The 24,081-nt window shown below is 45.3% G+C and overlaps 1 protein-coding gene across 2 annotated transcripts; it reads left to right on the plus strand.

Annotated features, from left to right (window-relative positions):
• The first annotated feature begins 906 nt into the window (after nucleotides 1-906).
• On the plus strand, nucleotides 907-22,446 carry LOC135903867 (beta-galactosidase-like). Of its 2 annotated transcripts, XM_065434278.1 has the most exons (16): nucleotides 951-1,109; nucleotides 2,004-2,131; nucleotides 3,328-3,491; nucleotides 5,395-5,545; nucleotides 5,941-6,004; nucleotides 7,800-7,894; nucleotides 8,772-8,952; nucleotides 9,979-10,159; nucleotides 10,260-10,303; nucleotides 11,773-11,888; nucleotides 13,236-13,310; nucleotides 15,473-15,559; nucleotides 15,774-15,881; nucleotides 19,037-19,168; nucleotides 20,398-20,637; nucleotides 21,911-22,446. In XM_065434278.1, the coding sequence occupies exons 2-16, from the start codon at nucleotides 2,048-2,050 to the stop codon at nucleotides 22,157-22,159; spliced, it is 1,971 nt and encodes a 656-aa protein (XP_065290350.1). In that variant the 5' UTR covers nucleotides 951-1,109; nucleotides 2,004-2,047; the 3' UTR covers nucleotides 22,160-22,446. The 2 variants fall into 2 exon arrangements, with proteins under 2 accessions (XP_065290351.1, XP_065290350.1); XM_065434279.2 differs by lacking the exon at nucleotides 2,004-2,131 and having other exon boundaries at nucleotides 907-1,109.
• The last annotated feature ends 1,635 nt before the right edge of the window (nucleotides 22,447-24,081 follow it).

Genomic DNA, 24,081 nt, shown 5'->3' on the forward strand with positions numbered 1-24,081 from the left:
AATTTCGAAATTAAAACCGAAAGGAAAACGTAAGTCGACGAAAAAAAAATTGTCCCATTGACGATTCGGTCAGTGTAAGATCACTGTTGTAAAATTGAAGCACATGGCGTCGTACGTATTTGTCGAAATGGCCAAGGATCGGGCGCATTTATGAAATGTGTTAAGCCTCACTTAACGGGTGCACCTCATGGTGGTGGCGGCGGTAAACTTTATTGAAAAGGGGAAAGAGGAGGTGGCTGAGGGATCGGGCTCAAGTGTAGGCCTTGGGCATGCTTGGCCTTCTCCGCCTAGTCCTTATCGCGCAGCATGCACGCGGGTACAAAATAATAATGATAAAACTTACTAGAACATACCAAGAGCGCTGGCTTCCAAATGGAATCCTTTTTTCGTTATGGTTATAGTTATTCACCTACAATTTGGATTACCACTCTCTCGTACACTTTTGTGCGAAACACAACGGATTCTTGTTAGTAACCACTGCTTTTGCTCTAGAGATCATTGTGCTTACCTCAATGTTATTTGTTCTGCTCTTTTCGTGCCCCGGCACATGAGACGCGGTACCATTTGCGGTGTCTTATTTTCTTCCAAGTTTCGCGATATCATTATATTTCGTGATAGCGAGGATGATCATTTCCGCAGTACGACATGAGCATCACGGCATTAACGTGGTGCTTGACAAAGACGGCTAGCTCTTCCCTGTAAACACGCCATGTCGACAAGCCTGCCCACGTGTTATTTATCGCTTGAAGGAAGGATACAACTTATATCTTCTTATTTTATACAAATTTATTTATTTTCTAAATGTAGTGGTCCTTTATCCTTAATTTTTAATTTCCAGCTCTCAGATAGCTTATATTAGTTAGTCTGACTTCTAAATTTCCGAAACGGGTAAGTGCCATGCATAGTTGAGGATCATCATCACCGTCATGGTAAGATGGCGTAGGTGCGAAAATCCTGCAGATAATAAGACACGGACGCGTCGACGTCGCTGACAGCAACTGGAACGACTACGTTGATTGTTACTTGAGTATTCCGTACGTATATGCTGCATGTCACTGCGGCCATATTGCGGCCCTTTGCCGAAATTCAAGTGCTGCACTTCAGCCATGGTAAGCCGAGCTACTCCAGTATCGATGCACCAAAGAGCAGCATATTAAAGAAAATGCTGACCAAATCGTGTTTCGGTGGATTTAGTCTTCAGACCTATCGTTTATTCTCGAGGGCATCAACCTTTAGAACCTTCAAAATTACATCAGAACCAGCAAACGAAAAAAATAAGTAGATCAGCTCCGCGTCGACACATGTAGAACCATATTAACCATGTATAATAAATGAATAATTTTGTTGTCGCCAGTTGTAAAAAAAGAAGAGAGAGAAAAGCCTAGTTACTTCGGTGAGACCACTGCATGGTCACGGGCGATGAACAACGAGCGTGAAGTGCATTTCTAATGCTGCGTAGCAATCCCGGATACAGCATGACATTAACTGCCACACAATGTTGCACCTTCATCTTTGTGTTATAAATTAACGAAATCGGTATTTAACTGTACAAACTGGAAAAGACGGTCATTTTGTTCGCGTGCATGAACATGTCGATATGCGCACCTAATACTTCATTTGAGCGAGAAATATATTTTTGTTTCTTATTACAACTTGAAAAGATATTGTGTCACTGCACTTATTCAGGCTTGAGAAGAATCCACATCTTGTGCGGTAACAATTTTTTTCACGGAAATTTTCAGTCCAAGTACCAACCATTATGTTTGTACGTCAAGTGTAGTTTTCATTACTGAATGACGAACGCCTTGTGAAGTGTCTACGTCAGAATCTTTCTTAGCTTGCTTACGACCAGTTAAACAGCGACTGCAATATGTCTCGCCAAAAAAAAATTCAAAGTTCTGCTGCTTTTAGGTTCAGTACCTCATGTAAGAGAGGATATTCTGTCGTTCGTTTTCATAAGCAGCCAGAAACACCTCGAAAACATTTCTATTGTCTGTACACAGGAATAGACATCGCGTGAAACAGCCAAGGGGCAGCGTAGCCCAAGATGGCTGGTCGTATATCGCTCTTTGTTACCCGTCTGGTCCTTACGGCAGTACTACTGACTGCTCTACAAACATTGGCGCAGAAGGTAAGCATATGTGTCTTCGCCGCCTTTCAATCGAAGAGCGACGGACGCCTGTCTTATTTCTTGCGTGTATACTGCTCCGTAAAGCTTATAGAAAGAGACCCGGCGTTTTGAGACCGATTCGGTAGCCTTTTTCGGCTAAAAACAAACAGCAGCAAAAGTCAACGACAAAGTTGGCGTTACTTGAGCTGTGCCGAACTATCTTTTAAGCGCTAAAAGATTGCGTCACAGGGCGGCTTATTGTCTATATTGGATGCTTTACTGAACTTGAGCCAAACTGAAAAGTGCCTCGAGCCTCACCTTTGCGTGTATTCGCGGGCTTTTTTCCCGCTCGGAAAAGCACTTTTATGTAACTCGTATTGAGCAACGGAAAGCTGTAGCGGGAGTTTTTCTTGTTGTTCTGCAATTTTCTCATTCACACTTTTCATCTTATTATAATAACTCTAAGTTAATTAATTCGTTATGACTAACTGTCTAATTAGGCGGATTGCAAAAAATTATCTATCTCCAAGCGACGCCAAACAACATTACCTTGGTTTGGTTCAGCTACATGGTATTTGAATATTTTTAATGTCTGACTCAAGTTACATGAAGCACTCTGTATAGAATGCAGTGCCCTCAAATGTGTTTTCAAAGAACAAAGTCAGTATGGAAGCGGCAAAGAAGCAAGTCGCTTCTTTGCATAGTTACTGACGAGCATAAGCCATGTTAGCGACTTAAATGCAAGCCGTTAGGGACGGAACCGATAAGCGACCAAAGGTCCAGCGAAATATTTCTGCTGTAATTCTTTCCTTCGCCACTTGGTGAAGCTGTGAGTGAGGAAGTTGCAAGGCAACGACAGCGTAACGGGAAGGACGAACGGATACAGCAAGCCCCGTCCTAAGCTTTTTCAGCTGCAGTCGCCGTATCAAGCTCAATTTCGCAAGTTTAACCCAGTACGCGGAGAACTGCATAATTCCTAACACCACACAGCGGCCTCACTACATGTATCACTGTATCTTAAGCAAGCTTAAAAATAACGAAATTTCGTATTCATTTTCTTCGCTAGGCCAACACAAAGGGAGATACGAAAGAGTAACCAACCAGTAACCAACTGGTTTCAGTGTTTCCCTCGATGCCCCTTTGACACTATTCTGTTTTGAAATGGTAAGCCTATCCGGTTAATTAATTCCGTCTTGGTTTGCTCTTTCCATGCGCAGACAGCAAGGTCCTTCGTCATTGACTATAAAAACAACTGCTTCCGGAAAGACGGCGAGCCGGTACAAGTCGTGGCCGGGTCCATTCATTCTTTCCGGATTCTTCCGGAGCAGTGGGAGGAGAGGCTGGCGACTATGAGGGCGGCTGGACTTAATGCCATACAGACGTGAGCTTTAAAGCGAATCACTTTCTCTGGCTCCGTTCCTCGTTTTCTTTGTTAGCGGCCGGCATTTATCCGCTGATAGGATGAGGAGAATGTAGCACCGTAGGGAGGAGGGGAGAGCTGCCACGAATGCGGAGCCAACGGACAGAAAGTACGTCACCGGAGGAGAGGGAAAGGAGCCACTAGTTGATCGGAGAGGCGCTGGCGTCATGCCAGCGCTTTAGCCAGCGCTTGGGGAATCTTGAAGATCGGCCAAGGGTGGCGGCCGAGCGTGCCGCTGCTATGACTGTGCCAGAAGAACTGCAGAAATTGGAAAAGCGATTAAAGAAAAACAAATTCTGGGGTTTTACGTGCCAAAACCAGGATTTGAACATGAGGCACGCCATATAGTGGGGGACTCGGAATAATTTCGACCACTTGGGTTTTCTTAATGTGCAGATAAATATATATAGATACGCGGTTGCTTTCGCATTTCGCCCCCATCGAAATGCCGTGGCCGGGATTCGATCCCGCGACCTCGTGCTTAGCAGCCAAACACCACATGCACTAAGCAACCACGGCGGGCTGGAAAAACGAGGCTCGGAGTCGGCAGGAGGCTGCCAGTCCAGGACTACAGAAGAACGGGAAGAAACGTTACGCCAGCTATTTTCACAGTTCATTCAGTGCATTCAGAAAGTAATTCGATTGCTTGACAATCACATTTGCTTTTGGTTTCTGTATAATTGTTTTACATGCTGGATACCTTTAGCACTTACATTCACTGTTGGATACTTTAACACTTGCTGTTTCATAGGTATGAAAATGCACGTTAAATGCAGAAATATACTCATATCTCTATAGAAGTTCACTGAATCATTTTGAATAAAATATGTTGCGTTTAAAAGAAGTGCCAAGTTGTAGTGACGGTTTCAAGCCGAGTTTAAATATACGCCATCAGGCATTTAAACATAAAGAAACTATGAAATATTATGAAGGGGTCATGACACAGTCGTCCAACTGTGCTCAGTTTGTCGTTGTAACTGACAGTAGAGGGACAAATGTGGCTGTGAAAAAGGAAAGAAAGAAATACTTGGGCTCTCAGTGCACACTTTAACACGAAATTTCTATTTGAAATCGCTGCCTCCGAGCTTATTTCACCGACAGGACCATCATTTTGACATGAATTGCCTGACGTCAGGAAGTATGGGACCACCGCCGCGACAACATCCACATCGGACGTCTTGCTGAGCCATAGGAGCCAGTTTTAATAATGACAAGAATTTGACGTTTTCTTTGAATATGCTACAATTTGGGCTGATCTAGCTCATAGCAAAGGATGTCGTTAGCTGTAGTCTGAAGTGTAACTGTGGTACGGATAACATAGCTCTTATTATTCCTTTTTTTTTTTAACGGTGACAATTTGTCTTAGCCATCGAAGTGAAGACCAAACTGGGGAAGTGAAGATAAAGATATTCCGCGGTAGGAGCGGAGTTGAAGAGAGACTTCCTCCTAATTCCCAGGGATAATGCAAAATGACATTCACCTCAGTATTCCCTTCAAGGAAGGTTGCTTTAAACTGAAATTCTGCGGGAAAGCGTCGGAGACTCCTGGACATCACGACGGCGGCAGGGTACACGCGCGTTGGACGGGAGACGAGGTCGGTTTGTTGGTTTAGAGGTTGCCTATGGGAAAGCACTTCTTCGCTTGGACATGTACTCGTGTCGTATGACTGTTGCCGTCAGAGAAGAAAATAGTCACTGTGCATAAATTGTGAACGAGAATCTTTATAGTCCCAACTGCGGAGCAATAGTTCGGCGTGCTGTTGACGCTACAATAGCTGCTGCTCTCGTTCACATGTTCGGATAACCGTAAGCGGTGGTATACCTATGCGGAGGTACGGACATGACTCACCAATGTCACTGTGCAGCTACGTCGAGTGGAGCAGTCACGAGCCGGAGGAAGGCAGCTTCGACTTCGAGGGGCAGCAGAATATCGTTCGTTTCTTGAAGCTGGCCCAGAAGCAGGACCTGCTCGTTCTCCTAAGGCCAGGTCCTTATATCGACGCCGAGAGGGACATGGTAGGCACCGACTGTCTCACTCCGTAATGACGAATTCCTTTGCCCTCATCAGCAGACGATGTCATAGTCGCAGATGGCCAACGATGTAACGCCAACAATTCGTTTCAACAGTCTTCGTGTAGTAATTTGTGCCTATGAGGCAACGGATATCAGCTGCATTCCAGCTCGATCGCGTTAGTTAACGACGTTTGTACCTTCGGGCACATTGGTTCAGCTGCACCACCATGAGAGAAGCCCCTGTATTACTCTGCGGTGTTTGGTAATTACTGAGCATCCAACGTTGATTATAGCGCTCGACAGAGTATCAGAAACTTCGTTACTTTACTTCTGCCAGTTTCTTTCTTTCACGCTTCTTTGTCGTCTTTTCTTCTTCCTTTTTTTTCTTCTTTTTGCAGGGCGGTCTGCCGTACTGGCTGCTGTCAGTGAACGCGTCCATTGGACTACGTACAAGCGATGCGCGTAAGAACTGATTGATATTAGCGCTATCTCATGCTTTAGGACACCTCGATACAGTGTCTTGGAGAGCACGAGGTCATGGTGACGCCGTGCCAGGACGCCCGATCGCCGGGTCTTTCTCAAGTGTCAATTAATGACAATGCTAGAAAAGTGAAAGGGGGCTCGTTGCCGCTTCATGGAAATAATCCGAAGAGGTGGTATATTAGCTGCACGCTTACGTGAGTTAATATAACTACAGCTGTGTATGGACACGCCAGCAACACTGGCGCTTTCGTTTTGCCGAATTTAGGACCATTATACTTGCAGTGACGCGACAGCTGCCGTGGCAGAATATAGCCATGGGCGGCCGCAGGAAAGCATAGTTTCAGCATTTGCCACAAAGGATGGCACACAGTATCTATACGGTTGCAAATGTAACGACTTTCGATTTACATAGTATGTTAAGCACTATGGTATAATTTGCCTGGACGCACAGACGGTCTCAGCGATGCGCATAATGTCGAAGGGTTGTGCATAGCCTGTAGCAATCAGGGATTTTACTGAAGGTGTTTTCAGTGGTTACGGCGTGTTTACTGCCAGAGCAACATTCGGCCTCGAAGTCATGGACATTCGGACGACCTGATCGGTATTACCATATATACTGGGGAGGGATACATTTCTGGAAAATGCTCAGACACATCTCTAGATGAAGTGCATCTTAGGCAGGCAAAGTTATTAGGCACACATTTTCATATGCCGTAATAAAGAGTAATAAAGAAAACAACGCCGCGTAAGTGTGTTACAGCGAAGCTGTTCATGCGGGCCTGTGCCATCGTCAGAATTCGCCAAAAAGGGGCCACGCGACCTAGCGGGAGAGAAAAAGGAGAGCACAACAGGAGGAAAGGGGTTGGAGTGACCCCTTTCCCCCTGTGAGAATACTATCTTATACGCGAATCTTATGCGGTTGTCACGCGGTGCATTTTCGGCGATGGAGTCAGATCGGCATCCAATTTAACGACGACTGATTTCACCCCCCCTCCCCCCTTCCCCGCGCAAGAAACAAATGTTATGCAGGTGGTTTGCGGCAAACGAACAGTGCCCAGTGATTGAAACGCGAGAGCGCGTAGCTGCCGGCACTTCTTGCGCGAGCAATAAGTGCCGGCAGCCACGTCAATCGTCAAACCAATCCAACGAATCGTCAAATCAATTGCTGCGCCCGCATCTCGAGTAGTAGGCCTTGCGCCCTACATACGGATCTTTGGATTAGTGGTTCCGTAGATTCCATCCCAGCTATACAAGTATGGGAAGACCACGAGTAGTGCGCATTCATGAGGAAGACACTGCCTACCGAAAAAAAAAGGAGCACTCCTAAAGCATGCTCACCACGCGAAGCACGCAAAGCGAAGATGAAGTGAAAGAAAGGTGAAACAAAAGATTTACAATATAGACTGCTTGCGAAGTTTGACTTGCATGATGTAACACTCGATGCGACTAACACAGCTTCGCTGTTCGACCATCTTGACGTACTGGAAGGGGCGGTGATTTTTTGTTACGTCGATGAGGCCAGTGGTCGTAAGCGATAATACTTGTTGCTGGACTAGTTGGTACATCCTATTCTCATCTTATTCTCCGAAGTTAAGAGGCTCTTTCCTGTCCTAAAGCTGTTTTCCTCCATTGGTTGCATCTTAACTTAGGAGAATAAGCGATAGTCCTACGGGTACTCGTGGCCATATAGCTTGTTTCTCATATTTTGAACGGCCACTTAGTAAGGTTGCGTATATAGCTATCGCTGAAAACGGCTTGGTCAAAATGGATGCAGAGTTCATCGAGTACGTGGACCGATACTTCTCCACTCTGCTTCCGCTGCTGCGACCTCTTGTGTATTCGAACGGAGGACCGATCGTGGCCGTACAGGTGAGCGCTGCTGGCTCGCTTTTCCGAAATGAAATTTCAGGTTTGTGAAAATGCCTGCGTTAACAGCTTTCTGGTGCCTTTGATGCCTTCTCGAGTACCCGAGAGTTAACAAAGAAGGCCTGGTGTTCTTACGCTGTCCTATATATTGTATAAATCCGTCCTTTGTTACGTAAATCAAATATGACAAGGTCGCATCTAATCTGACACAAATCCGTTTTGAAGTGTAACCGAAACCAGGCGTTCTTGGCTCCATAATCTTCCTTCCTTCCTTCTTCTTCCTCTTCTTCTTCTTCTTTAGTGCACTAGGAGATGCTGAAAATCACGTTGGTACAAACGAAATATTGCCGCACTGCGCCAATGATATATAACCTCATGTAAGGTTACGTCTGACATGTTTTATTTTGAGGAGTCAGACCTTAGCACACGGTATTATTATTCTCATAACAGCTAACATCCAATAACGCGTGCTTTCGAAATCTGCATAATATAGGTAGCAAGGGGCCGAATTCGCAAAGCTCTATAGGCCACAGGCCGTCTTGCAAGCTCGCCGGCTACGTCTTTGCAATCCACCGGCTACAACTGATAAATTACAATATGGGCCATAAGGTAATTAGGAAGACGATTAGTGAATTTTTGTTAATTTGCTGTAGACGCGTTTCGATTTCTCGTGCTAGTAATGCCCGCCTTTCCGAAAAATCCAGCTCAAGGACAAAAATTACGCCATCTGCTGCAGGCGATTTTTAAAGATTACGGGAAACTTAAAAATGATCACCCCGTATATCGATTGCTTTTGAGTTAATAACTGACCAGGTCACCACTGAATCCTCTTGGCGGGTCGCATTCCGGGCGCTATAATTTTACATTAATTTGTGTCAAGGTGGAGAACGAGTACGGCAGCTACCACGCCTGTGACACCGCGTACATGGTGCACCTGAGGGACCTGTTGCGGCGCTATTTGGGCCACGACGTCGTGCTCTACACCGTCGACAATGCCGTCGATAAAATGCTTCAATGCGGCAAAGTAGACGGCGCTCACGCCACGGTTGATTTCGGCACAGGTAGGTCTTCGGCTTTTCCACATTATATGATATGGGGCAGCAACGCTAATAAGCAGAGGCGACGAAGCAGCGGCGTGCATCGTCCCATAATCGGATGTTTTATTCATCCAAAAGTGCCAACTTGGGATATATAGTTGGTTGAACAATGTTGCCGAAAAAAACGAGGCTATAGCATCAGGACCACAGGAGCGCGCTTGTGTCGTTTGGTCTCCCTGTGGTCCTGCTGCTATTAGTTATTTTTAAATGTTGTCTTGTCATCCTGCGTTTCCCGTGCTTTACAGTGAATTTGACAACCGAATACGCACCGAGCCGCTGTGACATATACCTATATAGCCTCCGTAGCACAAGTTTCAATAACGTACTAGCGGTTTCACGGCAGCACGCCGACAGCAGCTAACAGCCACTTAAATGTGTTGTTTGCACCGCTTGGGTGCAGTTAGGAATATAGAGAAGGCCGCGGGCGTGACGGATGGAAAACTAAATTTCAACACGGTCATGAATCGTTTCTCATCCCAGTTTTCTGCGTTCCAATCCTACGTAACAATTTCTGACGTCTGTGGCACAGCTAGGTATCGCCGTGCTGCAGGGCCTACTAAGCTCAATGCTAGTTTCTTTTTTGTGTAGGACAGAAAAAAAAACAAGTTTATATGTGCGACTACGAAAATAACACAGCATAAAGATGCAGCGTATATGCGCATGGGTAGCCGGACATCGCGACTGCTGCAGGCGTTGCACAGGGGTCACCCTTTTACCATCCATCGCACTATCGAAAGCGGAATAAGAGAATACATGAGAGAAAGAAAGATAAGAAAGTCATCATATACTTCACGGGACATGTTTTCGCTTTTTTCGGATAATGAAAAAAAAAACCCGATATAATGAACGAAACAATCATTTATGCGACTGACAAGCGTCAAATAAATTGTCTATATGTGGTCATAATGTGCATGAGGTGACGAGTGCAGAGCCGCAATTACTGCGCCAGAGTGCGTTAAGTCCCGGCCTTGTGGACAACTCGGCATGCAGGTCACGGTGTGGAGGAGTCGTTCGCTGTGCAGCGCCTCCACCAGGAGCGGGGTCCGCTGCTAAACGCGGAGTTCTACACGGGCTGGCTCGACCACTGGGCGCAACCGCACCACGTGATCAACACGAGCGCCGTGGCGCGTCACTTGGACAAGATGCTCAGCATGAACGCTTCAGTCAGCATGCAAGTATAGGCTTCGTGCTCACGTCGTTTTTGCTCTCTCTTGGCGCTTTCTCGTTAATTCATGTACAGGTGAAATAAATGCCATGGTTGGTACCCGCAGGTATATGTTTCACGGAGGCACGTCGTTTGGATTCAAGTCGGGTGGTAAGCTTACTGTCGAGGACACTTTTGACGTTTGACACTCTTTGTTCTGTTGCGCTGGAGCATAACACATAGCGCTTCCGTGCGTAGAGGTGTAAAAACATGTTCATTAACGTGCCTTGTTTATTAATAATGATGGTGCCGATTTGTGCGAACTGACTCAATGTACTATATGGAGGCTTGGCGACATGTACAAGACAAGCCATGTCTAACGTAGGAGGATGGGTTGAAATGGATAGTCAGGCATGGCCGCAGGCCGTCCCTTTAAGCACTATAGGCAATACGGAACATTCGGATGCTGCAATGTATGCCTAGATCAGCGCTGTTGCAGATGCTACTGATAAGCTTTGTTCTCCGCAGCTGGAGCTGCCCATAACGAAAATGGCCAGCACAGCGTATTGATTTTTTTTTATTATCTGAGGCGCTCCTTAGTGCGGAATAAATTACGAAAGCTTACGTCAAAGCCGATGGAAAGACTAGCGCCAGTCAAGTAGGCAGAGAGAAATTCAAACTATTTCCACATTTGCCTGCGTGCCCACTTACCTGCTCCATCTCCAGCACGCAAAACGCCGTTGGTTTTAAAAGGGGCTTTCTTGTATTTCACTGCGTAAAGGCCAGAATACATGGAGCGAATATGCGACGAATAGTCGGCGTTCGACGCCCGGCGACGTACGTGCGACGCGCGGCGGCGGAGAAAACGTCGTTCGCCGCCGATCCAGCTGGTGCAGAAAAGTTCGTCGGGCGGCGACGATACCGGAAGCGGCAAACGAGCGGCGCCCCAAAGCGAGCCAATCAGGTCTCACTATCCGCCCCGACTTCCGACTGGGCTTCCCCGCTTGTCCGTGTATCCCGATCCCGCTCTATCGTTCACGCCGGTCTCCTGCTTTTCGTACTCATGGCATCCAAAGCGGTTAATAAGTTAATAACAGCCATGGTTAGACAAGCTCACGTGCGCTACTTTCGAGTCTGCTTGCTTCGGCCGCGCGCGCGTTGAGCCACAGAACAGAGCCGCGGAGTTGGAGGTGCCGAAAGTTGTTTACCCGCCAAGTGTTGCCACAACGCATAGCATCGCCGCTTTCTTTAAACTACATTGGCACATGAATCTCTCAAACACATAAAAAACACTAGAAATCATTTCTAAACAAAAATTTACGCGTTTTTAGAGTGTTCCGCAATTCAAAAGCGATAATAGTTGTCGTTAAAGTTCTTTTTTTTGTGTCATGTGTTTCACTACAGCGCATTTGCCTCGTCTATATTTGAAGTAGGGGCTTAGCGCTAATCAAACTGCCTAGCCACACCGATAACAACGCAGCGACTCACGGGCGGCGGCCGCCGTGTCTTCGCTCCATGTAGCGCAGCCCGACGAACATACGGCGTCGCGGAGCGGCAGATTTTATGCCGCCCGAACTTCGTCGTGAAATTTCGCTCCATGTATTCTGGCCTTAAGTAGTGTATTACCGTACATTACGCAGCGAACGAAGATTGTGGCTATGAGCCGACGCCCACGAGCTATGACTACGACGCGCCCATGAATGAAGCCGGTGACCCAACGGAAAAATTTGCGGTGATCCGCGCAGTCATCTCAAAGGTGTGTTCACAGACGTAATTGAGCAGAATTTCCAATCGATGAACTCGAGCCAGCGCAGATTCACTGGATGTTTTAACGAAGTATACACAGATACAGAGGGAGGAGCTGGCACCGTGAAGCACTAGGGTGTCGTAAAGACGAGTCATGGCGAGCCACTCTAAAAGGGACACTAAAGAAAAACACGAAAGTGTTGCAGCGCGAAACAAGACGGAAGACAAGACAAGCGCTTGTCCTCGTCTTTTTATCGTCGTCCCCTCTTGTTTCGCGCTGCATCACTTATTAGCAGTACGAAAAACCAACCAGACAAATTTGCCATCCTTGTAAGAAACATAAAGTCAGTTTACACTAATAAAGTATTCTTCGAAAACTTTATTTATCGTTGCTTTCGAGATAATGGGCTGATTATTAGAAAAGAAAATGAAATTCAAAGTTCAATTTTTATTTTTTAATTTTACGCCGAAACTCCAGCGCCTGTATACGTCAGTGAGACTTTATGGATTTCAAAGTATTCTTCACAAAGCTGGTCAGCGTTGGCTGAATATAAGTTCCCTAAATTTGCCAGCTTCGATATCTAGCTCCTTTAGGACACAATCTACTCCATGTTTATCGATGCACACTTAACTAGGCCTTAGCAGACGCGATCAAAATTCATGACGTCAAGACGAGCTGGTGCCGTAAAATTCAAGGCGGCGTCGTCTTGAATTTCTGTCTTGCTCCTTGTCTGGTTTGCCAAGTGTCTACTTGCGATAAGGGTGGTGTCTTCGCTATTCTACAAGAGTAGCCTACTAGCATGTGTGAAATTATGTTCTCTTTAGTGCCCCTTTAAGGCAGTGAGTGGCCTTTGAGGCACGAACTTACACCTTTATTCAGGGAAAAAAAATACGAGTAAAAAATGGAGGACACCAACCTATGTAGCGACTAAGAGTTTCGAAACTTTGGAGCGCTGAAAAAGACTTGCTGAAGAGGTATCGTTTGGTGAGCAACGCACGTGGGCAAACATGGACGAACGCCAAATGAGATAGTAAACACGAGCGCTTAAATATGCTTTCCCTGCATATCCATACCGGATAGTAAAGTGGAGGGGCAGACAGTTCCAAGCAGTGTAGTTTGACACTTTGCAACAATATGATCCATCTAGCGCATATATGTGTCCGTTACCATGAATGTACGATAAACATAGGTGGCGAACTACTGTGTTAACGCTTGGTAATAGCAGTACCGCTAATCGCTCACTACCTTTTTCTGCAATAAAAGGATTCGCAAGTTTTTTCAACCGCGCACATAGCTGCGCTGTATAGAATGCCGTTATTTTTTTTTTTGTCTTTGCCCTTTTCCTCGTGCGGTCAGCACTTTTCATTGCCGTCGGTACCTGCGCCCAGACCCAAGGCGAAGATGGCACTGCCGCCAATAGAACTAAAGCCCGTGAGTATACGCTCTTTTAAACGATTTCGATGAACTTCTTCCACCTTGTGGGCTTCTGCAGAGTTGAATTGCCATATTTATATGCAACTTTGTAAAAAAAAATGGAGGCCACTGACGAAGTTTATACGGTCACAACAGTATACTCCATATACTACACTTGCTGCATTTCATTTGCATTTGAAATCACTTGTACAGCACGAAATCGAAGCACGGACGTTATATCACGGTTTAAGACAGGGCGTGCGCCAGTGCCTAAAATCCAGCCTTTCTTGCTTCTGTGGATGCGTTTTCACTACGGGCTATATACTTTGCCTCACGTGTAGGCATGAGCTCGTTCGCAGGCTCATTCAAAGAGCTCGGGGCTCGTTTGAGTAAATGCCGAAGCTCGGAGTTATGGTGTCCTATATAACCCTTTTAACCGATGTCAAATAACGATAATGAAAAAAAAGGTTATCCTCCCCTAAACACTTGCGAGCCTTTTATGAAAACTGGAAGCACAGTAAAAATATAGTTAAGAGAAATGGTTCGGACATATATAGCCCCAGCTCCTGAAATCACTCAAGACAATTAGCGCGATCTGGCGGTGGCCACTGGCAACTATGCTCGACATTTTTTTGTTTGAACATTATTTCATCTGAACGAATCAGACAAGGAAATCACAGGCGAATGCGTGAGCTTTCTTCAGCTTGACCATCCCGCATACCAGTGGCTGTAACGTTCTGCTATAACGTCATCTGTAACGTTCTGCTGCTGAGGACAGCATGGCGTGTTCCATTCCCAACCCCGGCCGTCTGCGGTACCATGTTTTGGTACTGTCGTATGCTGTGGTACCATGTTTGTGTGCACATAAAAAAAAATCTAATAGTCTGAGTTAACCCGGAGCCCTCCGCCACGGCGTCTCTCGTTTAGTCCGTTTGTTGCTTACATTGAATTATTTTAGACTAATTAAGTATTTCTTAAGAACTAACTTTGAGGTAAGAAGTTCAATAATAAAAGAGAAAATTATGGCCAAGCTTCCATATTTGTTAAATTTCGTGCTGAAACTCCAACGCCGATACACCAGTGAGGCGGCACAGATTCCAAAGTATTTTTTCGTACATGATTCGTTGTGGCGCGGTAAAAATTTGTGAAACTGGCTAAGTTCATTCTTTGGCTACTTCAGAATACAATGCAGTCCATCATTACAGGTGAAAATTACCAAGTCCCGGCACAAGCCGCCAGAATCCGTCATGAAGGCATGGTGCGGAAACTTCAAGGCGGCGCCGCCGCCTGTCATTGGCTTTTGCGTCTTTTCTGGCTTATTAAGCTTCATCTCGTGGCAAGAATGGAAAGAATAGCATTCCTTGTATAAGCGCAATTTACTAAGTACCTATCTAAGCACCATGAATGACTCAGTCTATTTTGTATAACGAGCGATAGCAGTATAATAATATCGTAACCGATAGCTGTCGTGCTCAAAAGCAGATGCTCATGTTGGTCATCGGGCGGCCAGTCGGTCATAGATTCGGACGATTGTTCGCAATAAGCGTGATCATCGATGATTTCCGGCAGGAGTAGCACTAAATGAAATTAAATTCTGGTGTTTTACGTGCCAAAAAATCCCTATCTGATTGCGAAGCACGGCGTAGCGAGGCACTCTGGAATAACTTCGAGCACCTGGGGTTCATTGACGTGCACCCAATGAACGGTAAACGAGCGTTTCTTTTTTTTTTTGCATTGCTCCTCCATCATTATGCAGCCTTCGGAACCGGATTCGAACTCGCGACCTCGTGCTTAGCAACGCCACTGAGCTTCCCCCGCGATTGGGAACTGGTGTGGTCACTGGTAACGATGGTCAACACATGAGAAGCGGCAACTCACGTGTTCAAGCCCGTGTTTCTTGTTTGTACGTTGCGATGAAAATGTGTTGTAGTGAACGCTACTAAGTGCTTGGAGCCTGTTAAATTGCCGCGTAGTTGCTGAACATCGTCGCGGTTGCGTCAGAAATATGCTTCATTTCAATGCAGTCCTCCTTACCACGTCTGGTTTTACCAAGAACGACAGCTTGGCCGGGCCTAAGGAAGCGTATATAGTAGTTAGATTTTAGGTGCTATAATCAAAACTATAAGTGTATGACTATCACTTTCCATCTGACACATTTTTTTGTCTGTTTGTTTTACCAGATGTTCGGCCTCACTGAGCTGCGAGACATGTACACGCATCTCACAACCACATCGGAAATCCCCCTGTCATTTGAACGAATCAGACAAGTGAGTTCCAATTAAAAGCAATTTTGCCAAGTTTTCTTTCCATAACGATTCCGCATATTGAGTAAAACGCAACGGTGCTATATGTATAGGGATAGCTAATGGCCACCGTGTTGCTTCCGTACGCCACGCAGAACAAAAAAATAAAAAAAATCAAATAAATCAAATAAAATGAAATAAAATAAAAAGTTCTTTCCACGGCATATTTTGTTTCCAGAGCCAAGTCTTAGTACTGTACGACACGAGGATCTTGTTTCGACCCCGAACGCCTGGCGCACTCAGGGTGCCAGGGCTTCGAGACAGGGGATACATCTACGTGGACGACGTAAGTATAGGGCTCGCTACAGAAATTCCCTCCCACCTCGTATATCAGAAATACTTCCAATATCATTATCGCGTTATTTTCTTAAAAACAGAACGACGACTGGGGAAAGGGGTGAAGGTTGCAAAACATCTCACGGTCAAAACCATGTTGAAAAAAAAAGAAAGTTATGACTTTAGTGAAGGTCGATTCCCTGGAAGGAACACTGTGCCAGCTGGCAACCGTACGAGGAAAAATGGTTGACTATAAAGTGGATGACCTTTTCGAAGTGATATACGTACGCGTGCACGGGCAGAAATGGAACGGGAATTTTTGGGAGGACAATAGGGGAATTGATGAAACAACGACAATTAAGCTTGCAACACGATTGGCGACAGGAAACCGTTAAAAAGTTTCATTCAGTCTTAAATAAGAACACACTAGGTTATTTGTGTATCATGACTGGATAAATATATGGACGCTCGATTCTGTTGCGATTCAGTGGTGCTTACCAGTTATATGTAATGAATGTTACAGATGGCTGAAACATACTTTTGGTGTAGACATTTTTTTGTCACGACCTTAGAATGGTGCCTTCGAAGGCGAAGTACAGTCGCGGACAGAATATTATGGACCATGAAATCTAAGAAAAAGCTTAATATCTCCGCAACCTCACAACGAAATCTGGTATTTGCATTTTGGACCTCGACTAGAATATGCTAACAACGTTGTCGTGGGCAGTTTTACTGGTTACTGTTAGAGGCTGCTCGGGAATTGAACGTTTTCGGAGATCCCGTGGTCCATTTTATTCTGTCCGCGACTGTACATAAAGGAGAAAGCAATACGATCACATGGCGCACTGACAATTGAAGCTTTATCGATCGCTCAGAATAAATACTGGCCTTCAAGAACGGAAGGATTTGTCTCTCGTGTAAATCTATTACTGCTGAGGTATGCCACGAAAACCCCTTGCATGCGCTTTTATACATGTATCTCTATATAACGCGACATATATCAGCCACTCTTCTTGACAAACATCAAGAAGAGTTGCAGTCAGATTTTTAATATTACAAGATAAGCTTTCTCTTTAAAAGTGCACATTCTTTAAAAAAGAAAACACCACTTTGCAGTTAACGTATTGTATACGTTGCAGAGATGTCAACAAGGCTTCATTGTACTAGCTAAATTTCAATTCAATTCAATTTCAATTGAAATTTTATTCACAACACACACAACGTTTTGTTGAAGGCTCCCCTGACAAGAAAGCTATAGAAATAGAGCTTGACGGAGGCCAGGGGGGCCGGTAATCGGCAGTAGTGACAATGAGAAGAGTGTTAATAACACGCACATTAACACGGGTAAACACACGTAATATAATATCATACACTACAATAATAGCAGCTATAGTAGTTTAATATATACCACAATAATATCATACAATACCACCATAATGCGCAAGCTTGCCATACTATACCAGAACAAATAGATACAATGCACCAATAAATTCATAAAAAACATATTGCGCGATCCCCCACGTGAAAGTACACCACCTCTATTCAAACATTTCACGAGTTATTTTATAGCATTGGTACATCGTGAGTGAGAGACTGCAAAAAATAACTGGTTCTTGAATACGTCACCAACCACCTCTCACGCTCCTTTGTCTGGTGTGTGCTAGAACGTTCTACAAGATTGGACACGCTCCTTTATAATTCAGCAGCTTTTTTTGTTTGCTGCAAAAGAAAGCTCATGGAAGAGGCGGTATTCATATAAGTTCTCCATACTAACTATCCCAATTTTCTAAAATAATTATGTTGTTGGGTGAAAATAGTCGACATGACTTGTGCAGCCAATGGCTTTATTTTCTGCTGAGCCTGCTGATGTTGCCTTTTGTTGTTGTGCCCCGTATTAATTAACAATTGTTTAAGGGCGATCGAAAAAGTGAATGGTAAATTTGGAAGAGCACTCGAGAGGGGAACATGTGGCGACATCCGAACAGCACGCCAAGTGTTGAGGACAACTTCTTGAGAACCATATCTATGTGCAAGTTACACAACAACTGGCGTGAAAGAACTGTGCGCGATCACCTTGTGTTATTGCACTGCATCAAAAGAATGGGGCCCCATACTTAACTGCCTGCCTGCAGGAATGGATTTTGTTTTTGGCGGTGAAGATCACGCCGTTCAATTTTTTTAGCAGCAATCAGAAGCCAGTTACTAAGCGACCGCGCACATAATTTTGACAGAACCTAATTGGTACGTATAACTAACGCTCTCGCAAGAAACAAAAAGACTGGTGTCCATCAGCGTATAACATAAAATTAATTCTCGTTGTCAATATTATTTAGATCATTAACATATATATTAAACAAAACGGGGCCCGGAATGTTGGCCCGAGGGACTCCACTCTCTAAATTCTTAGAACTAGACGGAAAACAAGATTTTTGATTAAAATATTGTTTGTACTAATAGACAGTGATCGAACAAGGAATCTCCGAGGCTGGCGAGAACGTTCCGACAAAGAGCCTCGCCTTCCTCATTTCGAGTCGGGTCGCGGGATCGAATCCCGGCCACGGCGGCCGCATTTCGATGGGGGCGAAATGCGAAAACACCCGTGTACTTAGATTTAGGTGCACGTTAAAGAACCCCAGGTGGTCAAAATTTCCGGAGTCCCCCACTATACGGCGTGCCTCATAATCAGAAAGTGGTTTTGGCACGTAAAACCCCATAATTTTTTTTTCCTCATTTCGACATGTTTCCTTTTCGGAACGCCTGGTACATTCGTCGTTCGACCGATCACTTCAAATGTACGTCTTCCTGTGAACCTGCGTCTTTATGGTCTACTCCTTAATTTGGCTCCGCCGCGTTCACATGTGCGTGCTCGAGCGGGGATCAATGTTGGCTATGAACGAAAAAAAGCAGCCAGTCGCAATTTTCTCGCAGTGTCTTTATTATTTTTTAATGCGAAAGTTTCTTTGCCTGCACAGTGCGTAAACATATAAGCATCGCATAACATTACACGTTGCAGAGGATGAAAATAACCCAGTCGTACGGCGACGCATTTAGTTGCATAGCATTCCGCTGCCCACTTCGCGATATCTTCCTTCACAAATAGATTCCAACATGTGCGTTGAATCTGCACGTTTTTTTTTTAAAGCTAATTCTTTTCGTGACGAACAGACGTACCAGGGCCTGCTTTCCCGCATGGACGAAGTGTACGAGACGATGATCTCTGTGACCAAAGGCCAGAGGCTGACGGTGCTAGTCGAAAGCCAGGGAAGGAACGCTTTCGGCAATCTCAACGATACCAAGGTACAGCGAATGAAGCGACTTACTATCGCTTCAAAAGCATTCTCAGGATTTTTATGCGAAGCATACTAGCTGCACAACCACGCTCTTCCTTGCTGCGCCGCGCGCGGCCGCGTAGCTGCCATATGACGTCATAACAGCTGCAAAAGCGGAGGCTCAACCCGTGCGCTCGCTTGCGGCCGCGTAGCTACATAGCCGGGTCTCAGCTCGTGCGCTCGCCTGCATGAGTTGTTTCTTCGTCTAGCCGAACCAAATATAGCCAAGCAACAGCAGTTCACCAGGCTAAACAGGTTCAACAACTAAAATAAAGGCTAGTATGCTTCGCATCCTGGGCTTAACCTTAGCTAAGCCACAGCCATTTTTTTTTGAGCAAACAATTTCGCGCCATACCAAGACAATCCGCTTGAAATAACAGACAGGCCCGATCTACCCGTGTAGATTTCTCAACCACCGTGGTATATACATCTCCGTTATAGTGAGGAAGAAAACTTGTTTATTTTTGCATTGTTTTCATGTTGAAAAAATATTTTGTGAGCAATCGTACTTGCTGCATAAAGGACTGGTCAGAGAACTTGCGCAAGAAACGAGCAGAACTCATTCTTCGCACCTATAAGAAGCTTTGCAGCTTTAACATGAAAATCTAGTGCAAATCACAGCTTTTTCAAAAGCATTGATTAATAATCAATAAAGGAGTTGAAGTTTACATTGCCAGAACGAATGAAGGAACTTAGGTTTCGATTGGCAACAAAAAATGCTTACTGGCTAAGCTAGATAGGCGGATCATAACGACGTATTTATTAGAGCTATTCGAATGGTGAACTTCTGGCATATAATCAAAGAGGAATATTTCATAGGTATGGACTTTTAATGTTGAGTCGAGTATCGAACATCCTTATTTCTCAAAATAGAAAAAAAAATGAATAGCATGAAAGAAAATGTGGAAAACGATTTTTTTTTCGCTGTACGTATTTATATATTTCAGTTTGGTCAGTTGTACTGCTTAGAAAACTTACCATTTTTCCAAGCTGGCTTGCAGCAGGCACTCCGTACGGCAGGTGCATCATATGTACCGACTTTTTTTATATAGCAGACATGCTCTAGCAACGATAATAACTCTGCATATTCGACCTTAATAATATTTGCGAAAGGATCGAAAACTTTAGTTAGAAACCGAATTCATCGGTTCCTCCTCGAAATTTTGAATGTTCTCACTTTCTTCAATAACCTCGCAGGGCATTACGGCCAACGTTACGCTGTCCGGCGTCGTGCTGACTCACTGGAACATGACACCGATCGACGACCGCGAGCACCCCAAAAAGCGGGGGGAAATTTTCGGAAAGGCCTCTCGGGTGACGGCCAAGGCCAAGCCACGGGCAGTGCCAACGGCGGGCTTCGGAGTCTACAAAGCCGAGTTCCCGGTGTTGTTGCAGTCTCCGCTGGACAGCTTTCTCAGACTGGACAATTGGAGAAAGGCAAGAAGTGCACGATTTATTACTGAAGCAACCTTCACTGACTACTTTATAGGGGGCGACATCTTCGCTGCCATCTTGTCTGCATCGTGTTCTATGTGGTTGCCATTTAAGAAAAAGCATGCTTATGTTTGTGGTTGGTACCTTGGTGCATTGGTTCCACGTCAGCTACGGTACTGTGCACCGTAGCTAACGTGGAACATATGATGCATGCGGTTGCCCAATCAAAGGACAGCGATGACAGAGCGAGAGCGTCAGTAAGCGACTTCCGCAGCATCAAAGACTGCGTGTCAGCAAGCGCAGGCCACGCGTCGGTGTTCCAACGGGTGTCGCCAGGGGCGTTCGCTAGCAGCCTGCTACAAAATACTATAGCGATATTCCACTGGGAAAAAGCAGGGTGGCTGCAGTCTATGCATCCCATTTAAAGGTTGCCCTGAACAAACTTACGAAGCGGAGATTGCAGGCATACGTGAAAAGTTCATGCAGTGGTGCTAAATAGGCCCTGCAGCACCTTTTCTTCGAACGAGTGAACACATTGCAGAGAGTGTGGTGTCTTTCAATGAATATATTGCCAAAGACATTTTTTTAAAATGATCTAATAATAACCTGTATAAAAATGATGAAGTTTTTATTTTCTACCTTCTCCCTCACAACGTTTCCTTTCAGTTGATGCCATGCTACTGTCTATGCATTGGCCTATGGCGACTCCTCCTTTCCACGATGCAGTTATGGTAACCCTTCGAGGTTGGAGCGCCACAGAAGTACCTGGCAGTGACAAAGGTGTGGGTCAGGAAAGGTGGGACGCGTCAACAACGCGCCCAACACGTAGCGGCAGCAGCGCCAACCCCCGCCCCGCTTCGTCGTTTGTTACAACATTGCAAGGGCGTGCATGCGTGCGCAAGCTTCCGCTCGGGAGTGACTCGTGGTCATAAACCCATTGCTCGATGGCTAACGTGTATGGGCAGTCGCGAGGGTCTACGGCGTAATGGATGGGGCATAATAAAGGGGGCGTCGGAAGCTAAAGGAGAGAGTGGGCAATCTCTTAAGCGAGACTGTGGACTTCATGCTGCATGCAGTGAAATAATGTTTGGCTCGCATGTTCAAGGCAGCATTGTCTATGTGTCGCGAACGCTTTCTTAACGTGTTGAGAAAGTGTTTCAGGGCCCCTTATTGTTTATCGTTCACGTACACACTGACAAAAACTGTTCGCGTTTCATTTTGCCTCCATAGCACATGCATGTGCGAAAGAAGCTTTGAACTTAAATGTTTTGTACAGGGCAGCGCCTACCTCAACGGTTTCAACCTGGGTCGCTACTGGACTCCTATGGGCCCGCAGAAGGCCCTCTACGTTCCATCGGTATTGTTCAAGCCCAGAAATGTTCTCAACGTCGTCGAGCTCGAGCAAGCGCCGTGCGGGGGCGATTCCAATCAGTGCACCGCCCAATTCGTTGACACGCCGGAAATCAACAGCACTGTGCCGATGCACCTCACTGCTTACAACTGCACCCCAGAAGCAGCTCTCTAGCGATCGCTAAGGTGGCGCGGTTACTGCACGTACTTATTACGGGTGCGCCTGCTATGGCCAGTTCTTTTTTTTACCGCTGCAATGTATTTTTCGTTAAGTCCATTGGCAAATTTTGTAATTTAAAGTAGATCGCCACAATGCTGTGAAATTGAGTTCGAGATTTAGTTACATTAAATTGTATGCGGCATAGATATTTAGCTCATAGATATTGTCCAGACATAATGGTCTTGTGCGGCTTCAAAAAAAATAAAGAAAGAAAAGACAATAAACATGCCCCAAAACAACGATCGTTCAGCCCTCCTCAACTTCACCTATCACCAAGTGCCACGAAGCAATCAAATAAATAAATAAATAAATAAATAAATAAATAAATAAATAAATACGCTTGTCTCTTTATTTCTGTGGTGTTATTGTCCCGTTCTATTTTTGTTTCTGACCCCTTCTGTTTGTGTTGTTCTCATTTCTCGGAGCCTGGCCGTGACCATGCGCGCGTGTATGCATGCTGGTGGGAAATGACTCCTCTGCAGGCTAGGTGCAGACCAACAATACAGTGCCTGACTGCATAAATTTTAAGTCTAGTTGTTAGAATTTGTGCTACAGGTTTGCTCTACGTATTCAGGATTGTCCAAAAGATAGCACACCGACCAATCAGGTGCACTATTAATCGTCATGAAGTGGGGCATCGGCATACATATTTGCCCTTCAAGCTGGTGCTCGTGATGATAAACAGAATCGTGCCAGTGAGCCGCCTAGACAAGCCTCTCCCATAGACCTAAAATATTAATGTATTGTTAATAAACTGGGCGAAGAACAATACGCTGCGAAATAAGATGTCGTCGGCGAAAACCCGACGTCGTGGCGTAGTGGATATATGGCGTTGCGGTGCTAAGCCCGAAGTCGCGGGATCGAATACCGACCGCGGCGGCCGCATTTCAATGAAGGTGAAATGCAAGATCGCCCGCGTACCCTACATTGGATGCAGATTAATAGAACCCCAGGTGGCCAAATTAATCCGTAGTCTCTTACTACGGCGTGCCTCATATTCAAATCGCGGTTTTGGCACGTAACACCCAAGAATTTACTTGATTAACTTTTTCGGCGCCGAAAGCAGAACAAAATGATATAACGGATGGTATGGCGACAGTACTTAGCCGTAATGGGTACATGTTTACATAAAGCACACACACAAAGAACTAACACTTCGTTAAAAGCGGATAGAACAGCCTCAAGACGCTGAGCGCTAGCGAGCGCACACGCTGCCACACGAACACGGCTGTGACACGGATGTTTTCAAACACGGCTATGACAATCACATGACCATTTCTGCGATATGACATGGTTCACTATCGCAAGCGAATAAAAAAAAATTTAGTGAATTAATTCTGACAACGGTGATGTTACGAAGAACGACATCACGGTGCGAATTCAGGAGATGCCCGACCGAACATTGAAACATAATACGAACTGTGCTTCTCAGTTCATTTGGAGCCCGTATTTTTAGCATAAACGACGATAAAAAGAAACTTTGTTCTCTGAATGTAGAACATGACACATCAGGACGAAGTTCACCATGTTCGGAAATAGTACGCTTTCATGTAAGTTAGCAAGATATAATAATCACTATCTCTAACAAGCTGATACGCCCTTGGGAGAAAGTGAAATTCCTCCGTGATGGTATATAGCAATGCATTTCGCATTGTAACAAAAACACGCTGAATACGTCGCTGAGGTGCCGCAAGTTGGATGGAGAGATAAAGTGCACAAGCAGCTAGAGATGTACACGTACACACCTAGATAAGCAGCATGATCAGCACTTACGTATTGCTTTCTCAGGAGAAAGCACAGAGCTTTCTCCCGAGACAATCACGTTCCTGATGCCCGATAGTCCAACGTACGCAGAAGCGATGAGACGGCGCGTCAGC

This window comes from Dermacentor albipictus, chromosome 3, assembly GCF_038994185.2.
Source record: "Dermacentor albipictus isolate Rhodes 1998 colony chromosome 3, USDA_Dalb.pri_finalv2, whole genome shotgun sequence".
NCBI classification, from domain to species: domain Eukaryota; kingdom Metazoa; phylum Arthropoda; class Arachnida; order Ixodida; family Ixodidae; genus Dermacentor; species Dermacentor albipictus.

What these genes read in the sequence shown, in the direction of transcription:
- LOC135903867 (XM_065434278.1), top strand. Translation starts at nt 2,048, where the DNA reads ATGGCTGGTCGTATATCGCTCTTTGTTACCCGTCTGGTCCTTACGGCA. An exon ending in TCGACGCCGAGAGGGACATG is followed by an intron (nt 5,546 to 5,940) that starts GTAGGCACCGAC and finishes TTCTTTTTGCAG; the next exon opens with GGCGGTCTGCCGTACTGGCT. An exon ending in GACTGGACAATTGGAGAAAG is followed by an intron (nt 20,638 to 21,910) that starts GCAAGAAGTGCA and finishes TGTTTTGTACAG; the next exon opens with GGCAGCGCCTACCTCAACGG.